This window comes from Dermacentor variabilis, chromosome 2, assembly GCF_050947875.1.
Source record: "Dermacentor variabilis isolate Ectoservices chromosome 2, ASM5094787v1, whole genome shotgun sequence".
Lineage (NCBI taxonomy): Eukaryota > Metazoa > Arthropoda > Arachnida > Ixodida > Ixodidae > Dermacentor > Dermacentor variabilis.
The window spans coordinates 95,044,176-95,064,405 of record NC_134569.1 but is presented as its reverse complement, the minus strand read 5'-3'; the positions used below and the strand labels follow the sequence as shown (position 1 = coordinate 95,064,405).

The 20,230-nt window shown below is 47.4% G+C and overlaps 1 protein-coding gene across 1 annotated transcript; it reads right to left on the bottom strand.

Moving 5' to 3' along the window:
• Positions 1-62: 62 nt before the first annotated feature.
• On the bottom strand, positions 63-18,244 carry LOC142570369 (uncharacterized). The gene is made up of 6 exons (XM_075678758.1): positions 18,116-18,244; positions 15,960-16,069; positions 12,657-12,957; positions 6,688-7,197; positions 3,382-3,756; positions 63-304 (listed from the first exon to the last, which is right to left on the bottom strand). Exons 1-6 carry the CDS (start codon positions 18,242-18,244, stop codon positions 236-238), a joined length of 1,494 nt encoding a protein of 497 aa, XP_075534873.1. The 3' UTR covers positions 63-235.
• Positions 18,245-20,230: the final 1,986 nt, after the last annotated feature.

Below are 20,230 nucleotides of genomic sequence, written 5' to 3'. Positions count from 1 at the left end.
GGCTAACAGCAACTTCTTGTGCACAGTGCTAGTCATTTCCCTTTGCCCCTCAATGTGCATTGTGAGTTCAACAACCAAGACAGAATAGCATGCCCTCAGTAGTTTCATTTTTTGTCATATTGGGAGTTTATATTGCTTATATAGTTAACATACATGACTCTTACAAATATTCTTAATGATATATGATGGTCCGTCAAAGTTCAGCTGTCATTGCAGTGCATTATCTTCACGGATCCTAGTTGGCAGGGCCTGCCATGTTGAGGTCGGCGTACACGTCCGGTGTTTTCATGACAAAAACTTGCACCTGTGTAGAGAGAAGTATGGTGGAACAGAGGCACATGATCATACAAAAGGTGAAGCAAATAAATGGACAGTCAAGCGAGACTAACAGGTTCAGTGGGTTTTTGGTGAAGTTCCCACTTGAAACAGTCAGAAACCAGCCGTACTCTAGTGAATAGAGTTTTAGATTAGGGGACGCAAGCGGCTTGCATCCCTAATTTAAAACTCTCTATTCTAAAGTTCTCCACTCCTGCATGCCCCAATGCTAAAACCTGCAAAGCTCTTTGGGGCCCCTATTCTAAAACTAATTTTGTGTTGATTGATATTTTTTTAAATCCCACATCACCATACAACTTTGAAAGATGTGAGGTGCTGGGTTTAGGATCAATTATGACCACCTGGGTTTCTTTGGCATGCACCTAAATTTGGGTGCAGAATATTTAGGCATATTCAACAGGTTAATATGTTTGTGAAGGCATGAGATAGCTAAATAAATCGATGCTTACTCTTGCTTGAAGGAGAAGCTGCAAAGTAACCCGCAAGACATCCAACCACAAGATGGCAGCTGGACCCAGGGAGTATTCTGGCGGGGAGCTATCATTCAATAGTTTAATCGTAAACTTGATGCAAGTTTCCAAATTTTTTTAAAAAGAGAGAGTCACTGCAAAGCATTTTGGAAAATGCCATGGCGTCTTTGGAGTTTTTATAATCTGCTGCCTGGAATGCTAGGTCCTTGGGAATGAGGATAAGTGCCGAGGTAAACCTGCTTTCGTGAAAACATTAAAATTTTATTGTAGAGGATCAGTTGCTTATCAGGTTGCCTGATTGTTGTGTGTGGTACAAGCCCACTGAGGAACCCTCTAAAGATGCTTGATGCATCGTCACCTTCGCTCAAAGGATTCTGTACTTTGAAGGCAAAAAGTTCCTTCAGTATGACGGGCTTGCTATCGACACTATGTTCTCTCCAGGACCACTTAATCATTTGTAGCTATGCAGCAATGCCTCATGCACTACTCGGTCATAGTAAAAGGAAGGGACCATGATGTCACTGCTGAGCACATTACATGCTGCCCAAACAGCTGTTATTTACTGAGAAAGAAAAGTGAATTTTCAAATAGATTCCGAGTAATGGTAGTCATGTCTTTGCCTTGGGTGTGCGCTATCACTCGTGTAAATGGTGCATGAATGGGCTTCAAATGCCTTGATTAGTACCACCGTGAACTAGTGTGCCACGCAAAAAACGTCAATGGCAAGCACTTTCAATGTTTATGTGTGTGTACACCGCGAATGCTGAAATTTTATGTGGCGCAGAGAAGCTACGACATGTGAACGCCTTCGGCGCAGGCAATCTAAATTAACATATCCCTCACACTACCTTATAAGGACACGAACGATTAAAGGATTTTCAGCTACCTTTCTATAACGTCAAAAAAGGCACACTTGCTGTGAGCCGAGTATTGGCAGCTTAGAAAAGATGCAGAAACAAAATATGGCGGCGATGCCACGTTGAATTTGCTGCAGCAGTTCCCCTCTGTTTGGGGGTAGATGATTTTTCATGTGCAGAGGCAGAAGACATCAGTGTATTCTAAAGGAGCCAAAGACTGAACTTAGCCAGTTTCATTAAATTTTACCGAGTCGCAGCGACCCCCCCCCCCCCCTCGAATAAATAAATATACTACGAAGGCCTGTGACACCACACTGACGTTGCGGCTCTGCGGTTTAGGTGTGAAATTTCGGAAGTGGAACCTTGACCTTCCAACCTCTTACCGCAAAATAAACGAAATAGTGCGTGTCAGTAAACCGATTTAGTGGTCCTCATTAATGTTGCTTTTAAGTGAAAGCTAAATGGCTGACACCAGAAGACTTATCACGACTCGCAACGCCGGGGCTCTCCCGTGCTAGCTCCATGACGTCATACTGTTTATTAATAAAGTAGCGATTGCGACGCTTACGAAAATAAACGAAAGTGCAGCCTTGTAGTTTTCAACGGATTATTCACATCAACAAGTGCCTAAACACGCGAAATATACATGGCGATATCCGTGACGTCGAGCAATATTGTGCTGCGGGCTATAAGTGCAAAATTCAATAAGAGCATTTCCCACTTTAGAACGACAGAAAGCTGAGCTAGTTGGTAAGGATTCATAATGCAAAGAAGGGGTAAGACGTGCCAATGGGTGTGCAGACACGGACATAAGAAAAGAGACATGGACAACACGAACGCCGCATTGTCACGCCGTGTTGTCCGTGTTCAACGTGTTGGCCACTTCTCTTCTGTGTCCGTGACTGCACGCCTTACCCATTCTTCCCATCTTCTTCGCAAATGGAACGTGTTAAGCCGACGGAGCGCCGTAAGAAAATGTGACCTCCTATATTCTGTCTCACAATAACGTGGCACTACAATGTAATCTATACAGCAGGTGCGCCAGTCAAGTGGGATCGCCATATATGATGCAAAGGCAAGTGACTCTGTGCTGCCTCGAGCGTCTGCTCGAACTGTTTGAGCACTCGCCTGGCATTTTTCAACTTTCTCTATGTTATTCTACAGCAGAGTGCTGCCTACCGGATCTTGTGGTGCTTCTATGGCGAATGGGAATGCACAGACTGCGCTGTAGCGAGCTCGCAAGAACCGTTGACGTTATTGAGAGCAGCGCACGAGGCCACTGTTCTTAAGCAGCCGTGGCCCCTAAGTGTTCTTGTTCACCCACTGAAAAGCGCCATTAGCGCTTTTCCCCTTGGAGCAAATTGACGACAGATTACAGTCCGTCCTATACATAGGTGACAAAAATGCTAGAAATGGGCGTACTGTCCTTCGCGTCCCTGTTCGGGCGCGAAGCTTTCGTAACGCGTAGTACCGACTGGTCCAAATTTTGGCTATGGGCGCACATGCCCGAGAGCCCGTGTTTCGCCACTTTCCCGCTGCGCCCATGGAAAGTTCCAATGTTTGCTGAGTAAAAGGTGAGACGATCATTCGAGTATCTTAGAGCGTCACGCGCGCGAGCAGAGATTCTCCGCGCTATAAAAAGATCCCCACCCCTTGATCGACGCTAGCTCGAACTTAGTTTGGGAAACGTCATGGAGGGGCTTTGTTGTACTCCGTACTTGAGGCACCCGCGCCACGCGTTGCAAGAAGTGGACGACCGTGAGGTGGGGGTACGAGCCCATCAGGTTGAGCGTGATGCGCTCGAGCTTTAGGCAGCGATCGCACAGGTCGGCCAGCTCAAGCGCGTCCGCGGGATCCATGTGGGGCAGCGTGAGCGTGACGGTGCGCAGCTCGGGGCACAGCGGCAACAGCGCCGCGGCGTCCCTCAGGGTGATCAGCTCGATATCCGCGAGTGAAGACAGGGTCCCGGCGGCGCCGGGCGCTGCGGGAGGCGGCTGGTGCACGCGGCGACCGTCGGCGACCGGCTGGTTGCTCCGCCGGAGGAAGCACCGCGCCACCAGCGATTCCAGCGCGGGGCAGGCGTCCGCCAGCGCCTGTGAGCAGGAGGTTCGAAGTGCGCTTGCGCGCGCGTGTGGTGCCACACGTGGAGCGTGTTCGTAACAGGTAGTGCTCACATCGCACCCAGTACAACAACAACAAAAATCAGATTAGAGCCTCAAGCATTGACGATTCCATGGAAAATGAACGCCGCGCCGTAATGCCGATTTTCAGTCCTTAGACAAAGAGACGCCGCAGCCAACAGCTTTGCGCAAAATCGCTCGCTGCGTTGTCCCGCTTTCCTTTTACGTCTTGTGCGTGTGTATCACGACTGATTGATTGATCGTGTTAATCATCGCTGCCGTAATGGTACTCCCGCTACTGCACTTTGTAGAAACTGCCGTGGTGCGTAGGCACGCAACCGAAGAGTCGCGAGTCCGAACTCCGCACGGACAATATTCTTCTGTCTCGTCCATCGCCATGACAGGCAGACTGCCTGACCGGCCGACCGAGTAGGTAGGCTGGTCGGCCGTTCTGCGCAAATTGAGCGGCGCTTGCGACCTTTCCCACCATCAGAAAGGAAACGAGACAACGTTAGCTATGTCACATTCTACTTTAACTGTTACCTTATACTCCATGCCGCACATTCCTTTTACTTTTTCCCTCCTTTTCATATTCTGTACTTTGCATCCGCGCGGCCAACCTGAAGCTGGCGATCACTCGGGGTTAAGCGAATTAACCGAAGCCCGTAATGCTAATGCATGCGCGCACGCGAACTCGAGGCATCCACATGGACACACCTACTTGAGGCCGTAAGTGCGCCTCCGTGGGCAGTTCCAGGTGGCGCAGGTTGGTCGCGGCGTGGCCCAGTGCATCGAGCAGGGACTCGTCCATAAACGCGCGCGCACCTCGGCCGCCGTAGCACACGCACAACCGTTCGAGGTGCCGCAGCCCGCTCAAGGGACGAAGGTCGCGCGGTCCGGCCGCACGAAATACAAGCTGCAGCCGAACGCAGTCGTCGTGAGAAAAAAAAATCACGACAGTGCACCACGGCCGTGGAGGTGATCGTGAACCCCGAAACTTTTTCCTATCCCGAACTCCCATTGTCACAGCGCACGAGGCTGGCCCAGGCAGCTGTTCGCAGAATTTTCACGGTTAACGAGCGAGCGCGGTAAAACGCTGATGAACTGAAGTTTGAAGGGACACTAAAGGCAGACTTCGAATCAGTTTATACCGATAAAGTATTTTTTTTTTTCATAACTTGCATTCAAATATTTCATACTCGTAGATTTCGCGGTAAGAGGTTAATTATTCGACGATAAAAACAAAGTAAAAGTTTCATTCAGTCTATGTTGTTTGTGAATTTCGCGCCGAAACCTCAGCGCCGGCATGTCCATCGAGTTTCATATTATTTATCATAGGTTATTTATTTAGAAACTCTATGGGTATGCCACTGACGTCATAGAATTCAAAGTATATTTTTTTCGCATTTGGGCCGTTGTGACGCAGCAAACGTTCTTGAAGTTTGCTAAGTTTTGTATGTCTTTTCTTCAATATTGTCCATTTTAAACGATAAAGAATGCTAACTACATCAGTAGACGGCGTCAAAATCCATGACGTCACAACTGGCTGGCGCGGAAACTTCGAGATGGCGTCGCCGCCAGTCGGCGACTTTCGTTTTTACGTCTTTTCCCGGCTTACTCTTCTTACGGCTAGAGTGGTTTGTTTCTTTCTTTTTTCTTTAGATAGCGAAAGCGCGCTCCATGCGAACGTTTGTGGTAGCCATCACAGTGATGTGCGGGATACAGATACAAACAAATACAATTGTCCGACTGCCGCATTTCAACAAAGGACCTCTGTAGCATATGAAAGCCCGATACTCTATAACCACTAGGCCACGGAAGCTTGCCTCAGCGTGCGTAATAGAACATCCTTAAGAATTTCACGCATACAAGACACGTTTTGTAGCTGCCAGAGGGCTGTTCCTTCTACCCAGCAAGAGTTGACCTGCGTGTGGCGTCGCGCAGATATGTTGCGCCCGCGTATAGTTTGGGCCATAGTGTTTGAACACCGTTCGAGGAGTCATCGTTGTTGTACAGCACGGTGTTCACGATCCAACTCGCGGATCATAACCACTATGTGGGATGGGATGGCCCAGAAATAGGTGGCTTATTCGAGGTTATATAACCACAAATTAGCTTTCAGGAATGCTATACAATAAGTGCTGTTGAAAGCAATAATAATACAAAAAATTCATAATCATGAATTGTAAAGCACACAAAGAAAGGAAAAGATACGAACTTAACAGGGCATTCGATCGGTTTGGACTAACAAGGGCTCCCTGGGCTTCGGAGTGAACATCCCTGAGTCTGAATCCCAGAGTAAAGGCACGAAACGAAAGAGTCCAAGCTAGCTACGCTAAACCTTGCTACCGCTGTCAATGCGTCGATTTTCGGACGAAGGTACCATTTTCCTTTTCGGGTGCATTGTAGAAAGGTAACTCGCAAATGAACATCAAATAATCTTTCTTTTTTAGAACGCAGCTCTTAGGCGCGAGCTTCGGCGTCCCTCGGAGTAACCGCGCGCGCGAACGCACTCATGCAGTATTGTTCGCGCGTTCGTCGTAGTATTCTTCCACAGCTGGCTCAGATGTCGCTCATCATGCCACCGTTCCCATACTGCCCCTCCCTCCTCGGAGCTGCTGACGGCAATGGCCCACTGCCAGTCGGTGCGGTGATTTCGGTCTCACATGCTGGTGAACCCCGGGGGCCGCCCCACGTACGATATATCGCGAAATGAAAACTCGTATCGAGCTGCGCTCAAATTTCGTATTAGGGAGTGCCGTAATCGTCGGACACTTATTTTTTTTTATTGTTTCACTTAAGAGGGCTCGAGATAAGCACACGTTACTGATGCATTAGCCAAGCGCTTTCGGGATGGGTCATGATGTGCGCAGAATGGTACTCCGCGGCCTGTCGCACACTTACCTCTCGCACGTTGGGGCAGTGCGCGACCAGAAACTGCGCGCAGGGCGCGAAGGGCTCCTCGCTCGAGGCGTTCGCCTCGGGTGCTTCGCGCAGCAGGTGGACCACTTCCAGCCGCGCGAACAGCGCCAGCTCGGCGTCCTCCAGCGAGCCGATTGCTTGCGATGCGTCGCAGTGCAGCTCTCGCAGTGCTGGCATCTGCTGGAGCAGCGACAGTAGCTCCCTCCTCGACAGGAAGTACCGGTCGTACGTGGGGCGGCCCCCGGGGTTCGCCAGTGATGACGCCACGCGCACCAGGCGGACGCGCTTCAGGGCCTCGTATGGACCGGACGCGACCAGACGCCTCACGTTGACCGGCAGGTCGGTCGCCAGCTCCTGCAACGATTTGGCCTCGGCGAGCAATCCCGCCAGGCGTTCAACGTCCTCGTTGTACTGCGCCTCGCACGCCTCGCCCAAGCCCAAGTGGATGCCAGATGTGTTGACGTTCCTCTTCACCTGGCACGTGCACCGGATCTGAACCAGAGAGGCGGCGGCATTCGGTGAAGGCGACCACCATTTCGCCAGAGGGACACTAAAGTGAGAGGTTCAGGTTGTACGCTCGGGGCGAGTTGGTATACGATACGGTCCCCCACCTGCCCGGTTTTTCCTTCATGTTGCCGGCTGCCAGTTCGACCCCAACGCCGGCGGTTTTCCAGTTCAATCGACACAGAACTTGCATCGCTATGTCAGTCCGTTCGTATACATATTGAACAAGTCAATTGTCACAAGCGGATTCATTCCTATATAGTTTCTCAAACTGTTCACCGTTGTGAAACTGTCGCGTCATCCCAAGTTGCGAAACTCAGTGGTCCGTCCTTTCACTTTAATTTTTGCTTGCGAGCTTTCTTCTATGTGGATCCAAGCGCGATTTCTGCTATCGGATGAATGGATGGATGGATATTATGAGCGTCCCCTTTGGAACGGGGCGGTGGGTTGCGCCACCAAGCTCTTGCTACTATACTGCCTAATATCCTACCTAGGTTAAACAATGAAAAAAGAAAAAGAAAAACACTCTGAACTACCACGCCCAAATTTTCTGATCCCCTATTGCGAACTGTGCTTTTGTACGTCTCCGTCTTTTGTCGTTTCCCATCTTTTCTTCCACCAATCCTCCAGTCGCCTCTTACTAATGTCTATTGCGGACATGTTTGCTTTACCACTGCTCCCTCTGAACCCAAGGGCTTCAAGGAGGCCAGTGGTGCCTAAATCGACCGCTGGGTAGACGTCTTCACATTCTAATAAAACATGCTCCGTAGTTTCCCTAGCTTTACGGCAGTAAGCACATGTTTCTTCTTCCTTCTTATATCTCGCTTTATATGTCCGTGTTCTAAGGCATCCTGATCTCGCTTCGAAAAGTAATGAGCTTCCCTTTGAGCTATCATAAATGGTTTCTTTCCTGATTTCGTTTTTTCCTCTTAAGTAGTTACTGATGGCAGGTTTCTTTTCCATTGCCGCCACCCATGAGATTAATTCAGCCTCTCTGACTTTCCGCTTGACCTTCTTTGTTGCTGTGTTGTCCACCCTACAGGCCGCATACTTGCTGGTAAGCTTCCTAGTTCTTTTTCTCCACTGTGAATCAATGTTGTTCCTGTACAGATACCTGAACACTCTCCCAGCCCATTTACTTTCTTCCATATCCCTCAGCCGTTCTTCATACTCAATTTTACTGCGAGCTTCCCTCACTTCAAAACTAGTCCAGCCCATATCACCCTGCACAGCTTCATTTGTAGTCTTCCCGTGAGCGCCCAATGCGAGGCGACCCACTGACATTTGGTTGCCGTCGAGTCCTGATTGTACCCCTGATTTATAGCAAACAACCGCATTTCCAAAAGTAAGTCCTGGAACCATTACACCTTTCCACATACCTCGGAGGACCTCGTACCTATTGTATCCCCATATAGCGCTCTGTGATTCATTATGGCTGCATTTCTCTTCCCCTTTACTGTTATGGTTTTTTCCTGTGTTTCCATATATCCATTGCCTTCGTTTATCCATATACCAAGGTATTTATATTCCGTTACCCGAGGTATTTCTTGGCCCTGTATCTCCACTGTCTGTTCACTGTTTTCATTGAATACCATAACACCTGATTTTCTAACACTAAATTTCAAACCTAAATTGTTGCCTTCCTGTCCACAGATATTAGCCAGACATTGCAAATCACTTTGTTTGTTAGCTAGCAACACAATGTCGTCCGCATAAAATAAACCTGGGAGTTGCTGCTCTATTACTGTACCCGCCTGTTTGTATGAGAGATTAAACCCGATATTACTTCCTTCTAGCGCCCTCTCCATCCTCATCATGTACATCATAAGCAGCAGCGGGGATAAAGGGCACCCCTGCCTCAGTCCCTTGTTGATATGAACTTTCTCCTCGCTCCTCATCCCTTCCCATTCAACGCAAACGGTATTTTCTAGGTAAATCTAGAGGATACTCTATTTCCAACCGCCCTCTGTTGGCGCTTTTCGCGTCAGCTGGCACGACCAGTTCGGACCACGCAAGCGAAATAGGCGCACATTGTTGGTTCTGCCCCCACGCAACCCTGAACTTCAGAAATGAGGCTCAGTGTGTATTGGGTTTACCTAAAGCCCCTCTATACACGTTTCCGCCGACCAGGTTAAGTACCGCCAACTTGCCCTCCTCCTCCGCGCCCCTCTCCCACTCACCCCCTTAGCTTCCGGCGCCAAGCGGAACTTACGTAGCTGCAGCTTCCTGTTCCGAGTGGAACTGACGCTTTGTTTTTTAGCTTTGTTTACTTTCGCGTCGCTGGAGAGGCTTTAATTGCACCAGCTGCGGTTGAAACTGTGAATGCAATTCCATTCAAGAACCACCGCCTATTGTAACCAGCGATCTGCTCGTGTTCGCTGCTTCGCGTCAACCTGCGACCGGTTGTGGCACGAGCGACAACGTACAGTGGAATGTAGTGCCTGGGCGCTTGGAGACCACTGCTGTTTTTCGTGCATTTGGAAAACAGTGACCGCCAACTACTACTACAGCGGAATACAACAGCTTGTCCCCTTTGCATTCTTATGGCGACTGCCACAGCTCAACTAAGCACGCGCGGGCGTCTCACCATCGTCTAACAGCAGTCAAAGCGGAAATTCCCGCAGCGCAACTCCAGGAAGCGGAAACGCCGGAACCGGAAATACCGGAACCGGATTTGGTGTGAGGAGAAAAGGCGGCGCACAACAAAGGTTGGCGCTACTTAAGAAAGCGGCGGTGGCGCGTGGATGCAGGGGCTTTAGGTTTACCTACTGGAGTCTTACAAAAAAATTATGCAAACTAAATTTTATATAAAGCCCATCAATAAATTTTGATTGCACTCGGCTTATCGCCACTTTATTTTGTTTTCATTCTGTGTGTATTTTTCGATACCAGTACTTACTTAAAAAAAAAAAAAAAGACGCGTGCTGCTTTCTTTCCCCTCTCGGCAGACCTCTTTATTTATTTATTTTTTCACGGTAAGGATGGCAATTATAGTTAGCACCATCCATGAGCGCAAGGAAAACCTCAGCGCAGGAAGAAGACGGAGGATACGAAATGAGCACGTAGAAGTGCTACTTCCAATTATATATACTTAAATTTCTTAATTACATATATAAGTTGAGTAGGGCTAAAATTATTTCACTCGGAAGTGCACTCAAGTGTGTGTCTTCTTTTCGTTGTCCCTGTCTTCTTGCTGTGATGAAATTTTCTTGCAACCATAAGATATTGGATCTTCTTTCAGAATTATTCAGAATATAGCATCGCGCGCTAAAACTATAAGCGGGGCGATGTCGCAGCTTCGCAGTTGGGGAGCTCGCTTCCCATGTAGTTCGAGTACTGGCCCGGGTGAAAAACTTTTTGCAGGGTGAGGATGTTATTATGCACAGCCACGTTCTCATGCTCCAAATAACAAGAAAACATACAGGCAATTAATGCGAAAACAGATATACACTGTAATGCGCCACTGGTCAGCAAGCTACAGCTGGGGCCAGCCAATCATGGGCGCGAATGCATGTGTTCTTAAGCTGCGTGTTCCTTCGTTGAAATATCGTCAGCGCTCAGTGTTAAACGTAGTCTCTAGAGGCCTCTTAGCTTCCATACTCTGCAGCGCTACATTAATTTGAGAGAGAGCGCAGGCTGCTAGTCATGTGTCGCACATGTCAACCGAACGTCACGAATCGTGATGTTTCAGACATAATAGACATTACGTCACTTCAACTGCGAGCAAATGTTCTGTGTGACACAAAGCGGCATGAATGTGAAAGTCTGGTGTGACAGTGTGAATGTCAAAACTATCTGGAGGTGCAACCTTCCAGCTCTCGAAGCAGCTGCATATGTGAAGTCAAAAATTTTGCCACGACCGGTCCAGGCTATTTGTTTAATTGAAATAAAGCTAACTTCCGGTCTATCATACAATATTTAAAGCTGACGACTGTTACGGTCTTTCCCTGGAAAGAAGATTCAAGCTTGCGAAACAAAAACGCGAAATTTGAGATCTGGTACTGCTGCGTCACTTCCGAGTTTTGGGCTTGAGAGACTTAAAATTGAGAACTCTTTCAGTTTCTTACGAGTACTGACCAAAGTACGGAAAGACTCGCGTTAAATTTCACTCATTCATTCGATTTGTTTCTAAGTATTTCAGGTATAGAGACAATAGATAACCGAAGATGGCTTCTCCGCACAAAACCTTTTACTGTGGAGAAGCCAAATTTAGCAAGCGCCTTTTTGTGGAATAAAGCACTCCCGCACTGCTGCATACGTTGTCATTACTTCCGGAGCGCGCCGCCAGTGAGAGCAGCCATAACGAACTGAAAGTTAACTAACCACCTTGCTAAACTTCTGAAACATACTATTCCCCTAATACAACGCACACTTTCTTTTGGCGCCGAGTGTTCTTAGGGAAGCGCGAAAGAGGAGTCCCGCTGCAGTACACGCCTCATGCATAACTCGTTTCCATGGTGGCAATGACTTGAGTAGCTATACAGATTAAATGCTAACGCATTACTGTCGACAGTCATCGTGATATGGGTTCTTCCGCAATTTTTTTTTTATGTTCTGTTCGTTATGCTCCGATAAGTAATATTAAATTGTCACGTGAAATGAATCCCCCTCTCCCCCTCTTAAGTAATGCCTCCTGGTTTTTAGGTGAAAAATAAATGAAATTAGATTAACGGAGCTAGGGGACTAGCTGGCAACGTATAGCCGATTATGTTCACAAGGCGCCATTATCGAGTGACTAGAAGGGGAGCGGAATCCTCTGGGACATCTGCGGAAAGATATGGTTGGCGGTTCCTTGGACACAGAGCTAAATGGCGAGGACGACGACAGCACTTGTGACACTCCGACGCACCCTTCTTACGAAACTATAAGGACGTCAGTTGGTGACGGTCGCGAAATAGGAATCGCACCGCGGTTTGGATCTCATATGGAGAAGGTATTGTCGCCGAACGCGATCAACTGAAGATACAGTTACGTTGAATAAGGACAGACAGAAGATTATACTGCGAAAAGCAGTCGTTTCGTCCATCTCCTCGTTTTTCATAAGTGTTCATTCAATGCCTGCTAATGAGTAGCACGAGACGTCTAGACTTGGAGCTGAGGCGTCATAGTTGTGGGCTAGCTGAAAGTTAATACGTACAGCAAGGAGATACACAGGAGAGCGCGTGCGATATAAACGACGGTTTCCTAATGCAGCATCACGGCTTTGTCATTCTTGTCATTGTCGTTGTCTTTAGCTCTTTTAATTTCTTAAAGCTTCCAGGACTTTGGGCATAATAATTACCACAGGGGGCGGAGGTGAATCAATTCATAAACACAACTGTGTCAGTCTCTGAAACTAGCCCAAATATCCCATGTTCGGTGATTTTCGTGTAAAATTACGTTATCTCGCCGTGGCCCGTAATGCATGCGAGGCTGCCGAATTGCAAGCGCGCCCGCATATAGCGAACCTTGGTGACGCGCAGCTTCGTCAGCACTGTCGGCTCGATGGCGCCGAGCAGAGCCCGCAAGTCGCCGTGCGCGATCAGCAGCCTGTCGAGAAGCAGCTCGTGGAGCCTGCGGGGCACGTACAGCGGCGCCAGGTCCCACCAGGCCACCTGTCGCAGGGGGGACACGCTGACCACGCTGTCGGCCAGCTGCTGCAGCTCCAGACCCGACAGACGCCACAGTCCGCGCATCACATGCGGCGAGCGAAGCCGGTACAACGCCGAGGCGCGCTCTGTGCAGAGCGACCGCAGAGAGTGCACGTGCCTGCATCGCATTGGCACCGCGAGCGGATGAGGATCGAAGTCGCTGCTCGCGCGATGAACAACTTCGGCATTTCAAGGCTGCATGTCCGTGACGCTTTCGCGCCAGCCTCAAATATGTAATTTCGGTGGACGAAGCGAGCAAGCGAACCTCGATGAAGAAGCTCTTATCAGTAGACCGATGCGTCTTTGCATAAACAATTAATCGAAAACGAGCGAAATCGTACACTTTCCCGGCAAAAGGATCAGTGCCATAATGAGGTACCGTGCCCTATGGTTAAAAAAAATAAATCTAAGGGTTCTGGTTTGTCCCATAGATGACACATTGTGCATGACATGCAGTTAGCTCAAATTACATCTGCTGTGAGATTCGGAAACCGTATAGTCGTAAACGGTGAACTATGATTCTGACTACTTGGGGCGCACTGAGATATCTGACACGGGAGTTTGACTCTGATTGCAACGAAAGTTTATCTCGTGCAGTTCTTGCGTCGTCATGTTTACGTGCCAGTATAGCCACGAAAAGCTGCTAGGAAATAAAATTTCATTTGTCCCTGTCAGCTGCTGAAGTTCTGAGTGGCTTTAGTGGGCTGAGGCGTGCACAGCAGCCAGGCGCCACAGCCAATCAGAACTTCAATAGCAGACGAAATGAGCATGTCCGCGAGGTGGACTCTTACGGAATACCTCCCCAGATAAGTTTCTTTTGCACGGAGGAGTGTGCTGCATTGGGCTGGCTGGTTCATACAAAGGGAATAAAAACAGAAGGACGTAACCAAAGCAGATGACGTGTACACAACGCTATGTGTTATATACGTCGTCTCTGCTTTGGCCCTGTCCTTCGCGCAGTCTTTATTCTCTCGTTTTGCATAACCGCTTAGACTGCGGATAAATATTCGCCGTTTGCGTGCGCACTGTAATTTCCAGCACATGAGCAAAAATACTAGGTGACACTTAGCATGGCTGCAGCACAGCTAAAATATGTAACGCTCCCCTTACGGCGCCAATTATCTATGTGCATGGACAATTTTAGTTTGAATACATTTCTTGCACCTTCAGAATCATTAAAAAGTGTACAGCTACAGAACAAATTAAGAATTTTCAGTCCTTTAGTCCATGCGAGAACTCTACAGAAGCGTCAAATATGAGAACACCCAACTGTTTTATGTCTACCATACTTGAAGAGCACCTATATCCAGCCACCTGAAAAAAAATCCCAGCAGAACCCATCTTACGATTAATGTCGATTGCATTGAATTGCGGTTAGCGTTGAAACACTGACACACCATATCGCCACCGCCGAAACGCGTCATGTATGAAGCATGTACTGCAGCCGGGCTCCGCTCTCGCTTGTTCCGCTGGACACGCTGTGCGTTCGGCGCTGCCACGAAGTCCGCGCGTGGTGCGTGTATGAATATCTATGAGGTGAGTTCGATTCCGCCCAGCACCGGAGAAGGCTTAAAAAGTTTTTTTTCTCTCTCGCATTGAAGAGCGGCACATACCAAGTGACCCAAGTTAGCGTCAACAGTGTTCATTGAAGAGCGGCACATATCCAGTGTTACATACCCAGTGACCCAAGTTGGTCCAACGATTGGTTTTGAACCCGGTTCCCTCAGCACAGCAGCCCGATGCTCAACCCATTTGATCACTGACTGAAAAAGGTTAGGCGCGGACATACATACATACATACATACATACATACATACATACATACATACATACATACATACATACATACATACATACATACATACATACACACTGTTACGAACGGCCTGCAGAGGTACCGACCTACAAAATTCTCCCAGCCCACCGCAGCGGCGGGGCTGGCGATCTACGGAGAAGCGACCGCCCAGTCAACAGCCCGTTGGCGCCGGCATGTCTGCCGGCGCCAACGGACAACAATACGTCAGTCCCCAGCTCTTTGAGGCAACCATGTCTGCTGCAACGACTCGCTTTGTAAGGACCACAATGCACCGCGTCACCAACCGAACGGCGCCGGGATGTCTACAAAAGTCGATGGACCAAGTATTGTTTGTGGAGTCGCCGTCGCCTTCACGGTATGATTGGAGCGGGGAAACTCCTGGAATAAGAAGTTTTGTGGCGCCGTCTCACGTTTCTTAGAAGGCGTCAGTCAATGGACAGACGCTGCGGTCACTGTCTGCTGAGTCGACACTGGGATCAAGAGGCGCCTGCTCGGGGCAGGACCCTTGTCTGCGAGAACCCTCTCACCTCGGTGTGGTCAGTAAAACCTGCGCGGAAGTGAGTGTGCAAACCCTCCCCCTCAAAGGCGATGACTACGAAGGCTACGATGACTTTGGACGCTCCCAGGTCGAAGGTTGAACTGCCGTTTTCCCTCACCTAGGGATCTATGGTGGACAGAGTGTATTTAAGGAGCCGTTGGCGGCTCCTCAGTGTGCATTCTCTTACAGTCATGCTAGACTGATGAACTGTAACGTTCTCATGTAGATACTGTAAATAAATCCCATATTCCTCGTTCTCGATCAGAACAAGTCTCTACCTTCAACAACGTCCTCAGCGTGGATAAGTTGGACGACGGCATGGGCCAGCTACCGTCTGTTTCATGCCCGACCCCAACCATTACAATACATACATACATACATACATACATACATACATACATACATACATACATACATACATACATACATACACACACACACACACACACACACACACACACACACATACACACATACATACATACATACATACATACATACATACATACATACATACATACATACATACATACATACATACATACATACATAATACTCGTTCGTATCAAAGCTATGCTTTCTAATTATACAACTAGAAATAAAGGAATCAGATGGGGAATAACGATGGCGTACTGTACCAACAGCCCATATTTCCCAGCAGGAAACAAAGCTGAAGACGTTGACACTGCTTGGCAACTCCTAACTGCGAAGTAAAGACAATGTACAGCGTAACATAATCACAGTATGTATAATCTGCACGTCTCACCTGTTTTTGTGGACGTAGCAGTACCTGCCGTCCACTATCTCCACGGCGTACATGACATTAGAATGCTTCTTCTTCTTCTGCTCCTCTTTTCTCAGTTGAAACGGCGCGCACTTAAAGGGACACTAAACTGAAAAATGATTTCTTCTGCATTAGTAAATTACCACTCTACAACACCAAAAACACCACTCTACAACGATAAGACGTTTGGTAAGCCATAAAAAGCGCAAGAACAAAATACGGGTGGCGACGTCTACTTGAGTTCCCGCACCTGGGGGCTGTGACGTCTTGGATTTTGATGACATCTTCTAGGGCCTACTATTTATATATAATGGTACAGATTGACTACATTGGTGTTCTAAAGGAACGAAATATTAAACATGGCAAGTTTCGGGAACCTTTATTCAGCCAACGCTGCCCAAATGCGAAAACATACTTTGGAATCCCTGACGTCACGCTGACGTACGGGCGCTGGGGTTTCGGAGCGAAATTCAAATACTGATACTTGGACTTTCATTTCCTCATGTAATAATCAAACAATATTTTTGAAATGACTGCCTGCAGAGTTCTCAAACAATGCTTCATTAGTCTAAACTGATTTATTGTTTCGCTTTAGTGTCCCTTTAAGTTACAATTGTTCGTTTTACTTATATCCAGTTCGACGTCCCTAAAAGCGTGGTTGTAATAAGTGTTTCCGGTTAAGTGTTATTTTTTATCCATGCTTTTTTCAAATCATCATATTCACTTTCTCCTTTTTTTTTGTTCCCCTTTCCACCTCCCCTCCCCCACAACGCTGAGTAGCGGGCCAGGACACAGTAGTTCATTCCGGCTTCTCGGCTTTTCTCTCACAATATTTAAATCTCTCTCTCTCTCTCTCTCTCGGTTCTTCTCGCTCATATATTGAGGAGAATGAGAGCAACGATCGACAAATGTAGGTATCCTACGAAGGACGTTATTTCAAACGCATTAAAATACACGAGCAAGTGCTTCTGGCCCACTTGCTTGTCCGCGTCCTTTACTGAGCTGGAACTTTCTTCAACCATGACAATTAAGACAGTGACCTATAAATCCACAGGGTGGTGGTGTTTTCTAGAAAGGAACGCTATAATCTCGCGCATGCGCTGAACTGTTTATTGGGAAGCTGCCATATACTGCCCCGTGTGCCTGAATCTTTCCTTCTTCTTTTTTTCTGTGAATGCTTTGTCGTCCAGCTTGCTGGGACGACGGACTCGACCATCGTTCGCGCAGACGGGCACACTAACACTCATGTACTTTTTTTTTTAAGATGACGTGGCTCTGCGACCGCCTTTGAGTGCGCGGTGAACACTGTTAAGTGTGTGCGAGCTTCCGGCTCCCTGTATATATATATATATATATATATATATATATATATATATATATATATATATATATATACATACCAACTTCTAAAGGAGATAGAAATTAACTGTGTCACTTTTCAATACAATCTTCCTTCACTTCAACACATTTTTCACATCTTTGCACTAACATTTCTATGTCCTTCAGAAAATAGCCTGGACTTTTGCCTTCAATATGACCGCGGGCGGCACTCTTCACTTCATCATCAGCAGTACATTTTTCGCCGCGAAGAACTTTCTTCAGCTTTGAGAAGAGGTAGTGGTCACTGCACGCCAGGTCTGGGCTGTAGGGCGGGTGATCGATTTGCTCGAAGGCACAGTCCTTCGCTGCAGCCTTTGCAACGCTCGCCGTGTGAACTGTGGCGTTGTCGTGAAGCGGACGGACGCCATGATGGAAAATATCTCGCCTCTTCTCGTTTATTGCATCAGGCAGTTTGTGTAGAAGTGACGCGTGACACTGTGTGTTCATGATGGCATTTCTTTCATTAAAGTCGATCAAGAGAACCCCGCGGCAACCTCAAAAGATTGATGCCATGATCTTCTTGGTCGATTGAGTCACCTTGGCTGTTCTCGGTGGCGCTTCTCCTGGTTTGCGCCATTCCACCGATTCTCTTTTGGAAAGTGATCGTAGTAAAGGACCATGGTTTCACCTCCGCTGACAATAGACTCCAACGCTTCTCTCTCATTCCCACGGCAGAACTCTAAAAACTCGAGATGACAGGTAACACGACGCTCCTTGTGCACAGAAGAAAGGATTCGGAGCATCCGTCTTGCACTGACCTTTGTCATGTGAAGATTCTCGTGAATTATGCCGAACGCGGTCGTTACCTGTGCCGCGAATTCTTTCAAGTTCAGCCTCCTGTCCTTGAAGACTTCCTCCTCAACGGGAGCGACAATTCCTTCGGTCATCACGTCTACGGGCCGACCATGTGCACTGCGGGGATCATCGTCAATGCTCTCTCTTCCTGTGCGAAACTGTTTTGCCCGTTATCATTTTATTTCATTATCATTTTAGCCTTATCGCCACTTAGCGTGCCTCGTGTTTGTCAGGCGAGTGCGGGCTACTGACGAACGCTCGTGCCAAGTTGAAACTCCAACGCTGGTCTCCTAAGAGATCGATAGTCGGATAGATAGGTAGTCGGATACAACTTAAGTCTCCAGTGAAGCCCCGCCCACGCCCCTTAACCGCCAGCCACTGTTCCTCCACGAGGTGGCAAATAGTGAATTTGTACTTTTCATGTTACCTAAATAAGGCGGGAACCACGCAAAAAAATCAAGTTAAAAGCGCGTAATTTTATACGTTTTCACTCGTCTATTATAGTGGAACGGTGAAAGTTTAATTCTTTATTGAACTGAAATAAAACGCTTGCTTCGCTGCAACTATTTACTGTCAAGTTTCACTTCATGTTGGCAGTGAAGTTTCACGAGTAAAACGGGCTCAGCAATAAAATGAACTGTACCGAAGACTTTTGAAGAGTTAAATGCTCCGACTTCGGACACTTTGTCTGTCCATGTGTTGCACACCTCGTCGCTTTCGCCGGTGAAAGGACTTCAAGAACAGCAGGCGCTCCGTAGATAGGAAGTACGATGCCATTTTGAAAACATCGCATGACGCATAGAGTTTCCTACGGCATGACGAAGACTTCATAGAATAAAGAACCAACTTGACGACTTTGTTTGCTTCTGTGATTGGCTAGCGGAGTAACACAACGCCGCGCGATTCGTGTGCCTTGGTTGCGAACTGCTGTTTTTATAAGTTGCATCCTACGATAGATGTCAGGCCGGAGACTTGTATATATATACAAGTTTCGTATATATATATATATATATATATATATATATATATATATATCAGAACTGCTACATGACCTTCCCTTTATATTTCCTTCCTCTACACTCTAAGAACAGTTTACAACTTTTGGAGTGCCCCTTCTGTAACACAACGATAATCGTCATCTGCCTTGATGCGTTTCCTTTCTTTAACGCTGCGAGCCCGGTACTTTCCAGTAACGAATGGCATGCGCATTATCAGCATGTTAGCATTTCCTGTCGGCAACGCTATCATGCTGATAACGCGCGTGCCGTTCGTTACTGGAAAGCATAGAGTTTCCTACAAAATTACTAGAGGGAACTCTGGCGCTAGTGTCTACGTGAGCTACAATGGGAGCGGTTGTTCCAGCATGGGAATTATGGGAAGTACATGGATTTGCCTAAACTTCGTCCTTTTTGGCTTCAAACGGCTTTGTGACTTAGTAAACTCGTCATTTTCAACAGTTTATTGCATAATAAATAATTAAATAAACATCATTAAAATTGCCCGACTGCAGGATTCGAACACAGGGACTCTAGTACAGAAGCCTGATATTGAAACCATTAAGCCACGGATGCATGTATCGACAAGCGAATGAAACGCACTTATGAATTTATCGCGGGCATGCCAGTGCTTTGAGACGCTTGGTGCGTTTCGATTTGGGCACATAAACAAGCTCAATCATTGCAATTAATAGCAATTGTACGCGTTCCCCGGCGTCTTCTACACTTCGAAGAATATAGATTGCGCCGAAATATACGACAATAAGATTTATATAGCGTAATATACAAAGCCACAAGAACGTCTGAATCCACAAGCACGAAGATCAGACAAATCCATGTACTTCCCATCATTCCCATGGTAGGACAACGATTGCAGCGCCAGAGTTCCCTCTAGTAATTCTTGTAGGAAACTCTATGCTGGAAAGTACCGGGCTCGCAACGTTCAAGAAAGGAAACGCATCAAGGCAGATGACTATTATCGTTGTGTGGCAGAAGGGGCACGCCAAAGGGTGTAAACTGTTCTTAGAGTGTACGTCTTCTACACTCTTAGAAAAATTTACACCCTTTGGGGCTTATCTTGTC

Excerpts from the sequence above, each read along its gene's own strand:
- LOC142570369 (XM_075678758.1), bottom strand. The coding sequence starts at position 18,244 with ATGACCGAAGGAATTGTCGCTCCCGTTGAGGAGGAAGTCTTCAAGGAC. Across the intron at positions 7,198-12,656 it reads CGAAGCTGCGCGTCACCAAG|ATCCGGTGCACGTGCCAGGT; the intron begins GTTCGCTATATG and ends TCTCTGGTTCAG. Across the intron at positions 305-3,381 it reads GCGTGGCGCGGGTGCCTCAA|GTGCAAGTTTTTGTCATGAA; the intron begins GTACGGAGTACA and ends CTCTCTACACAG.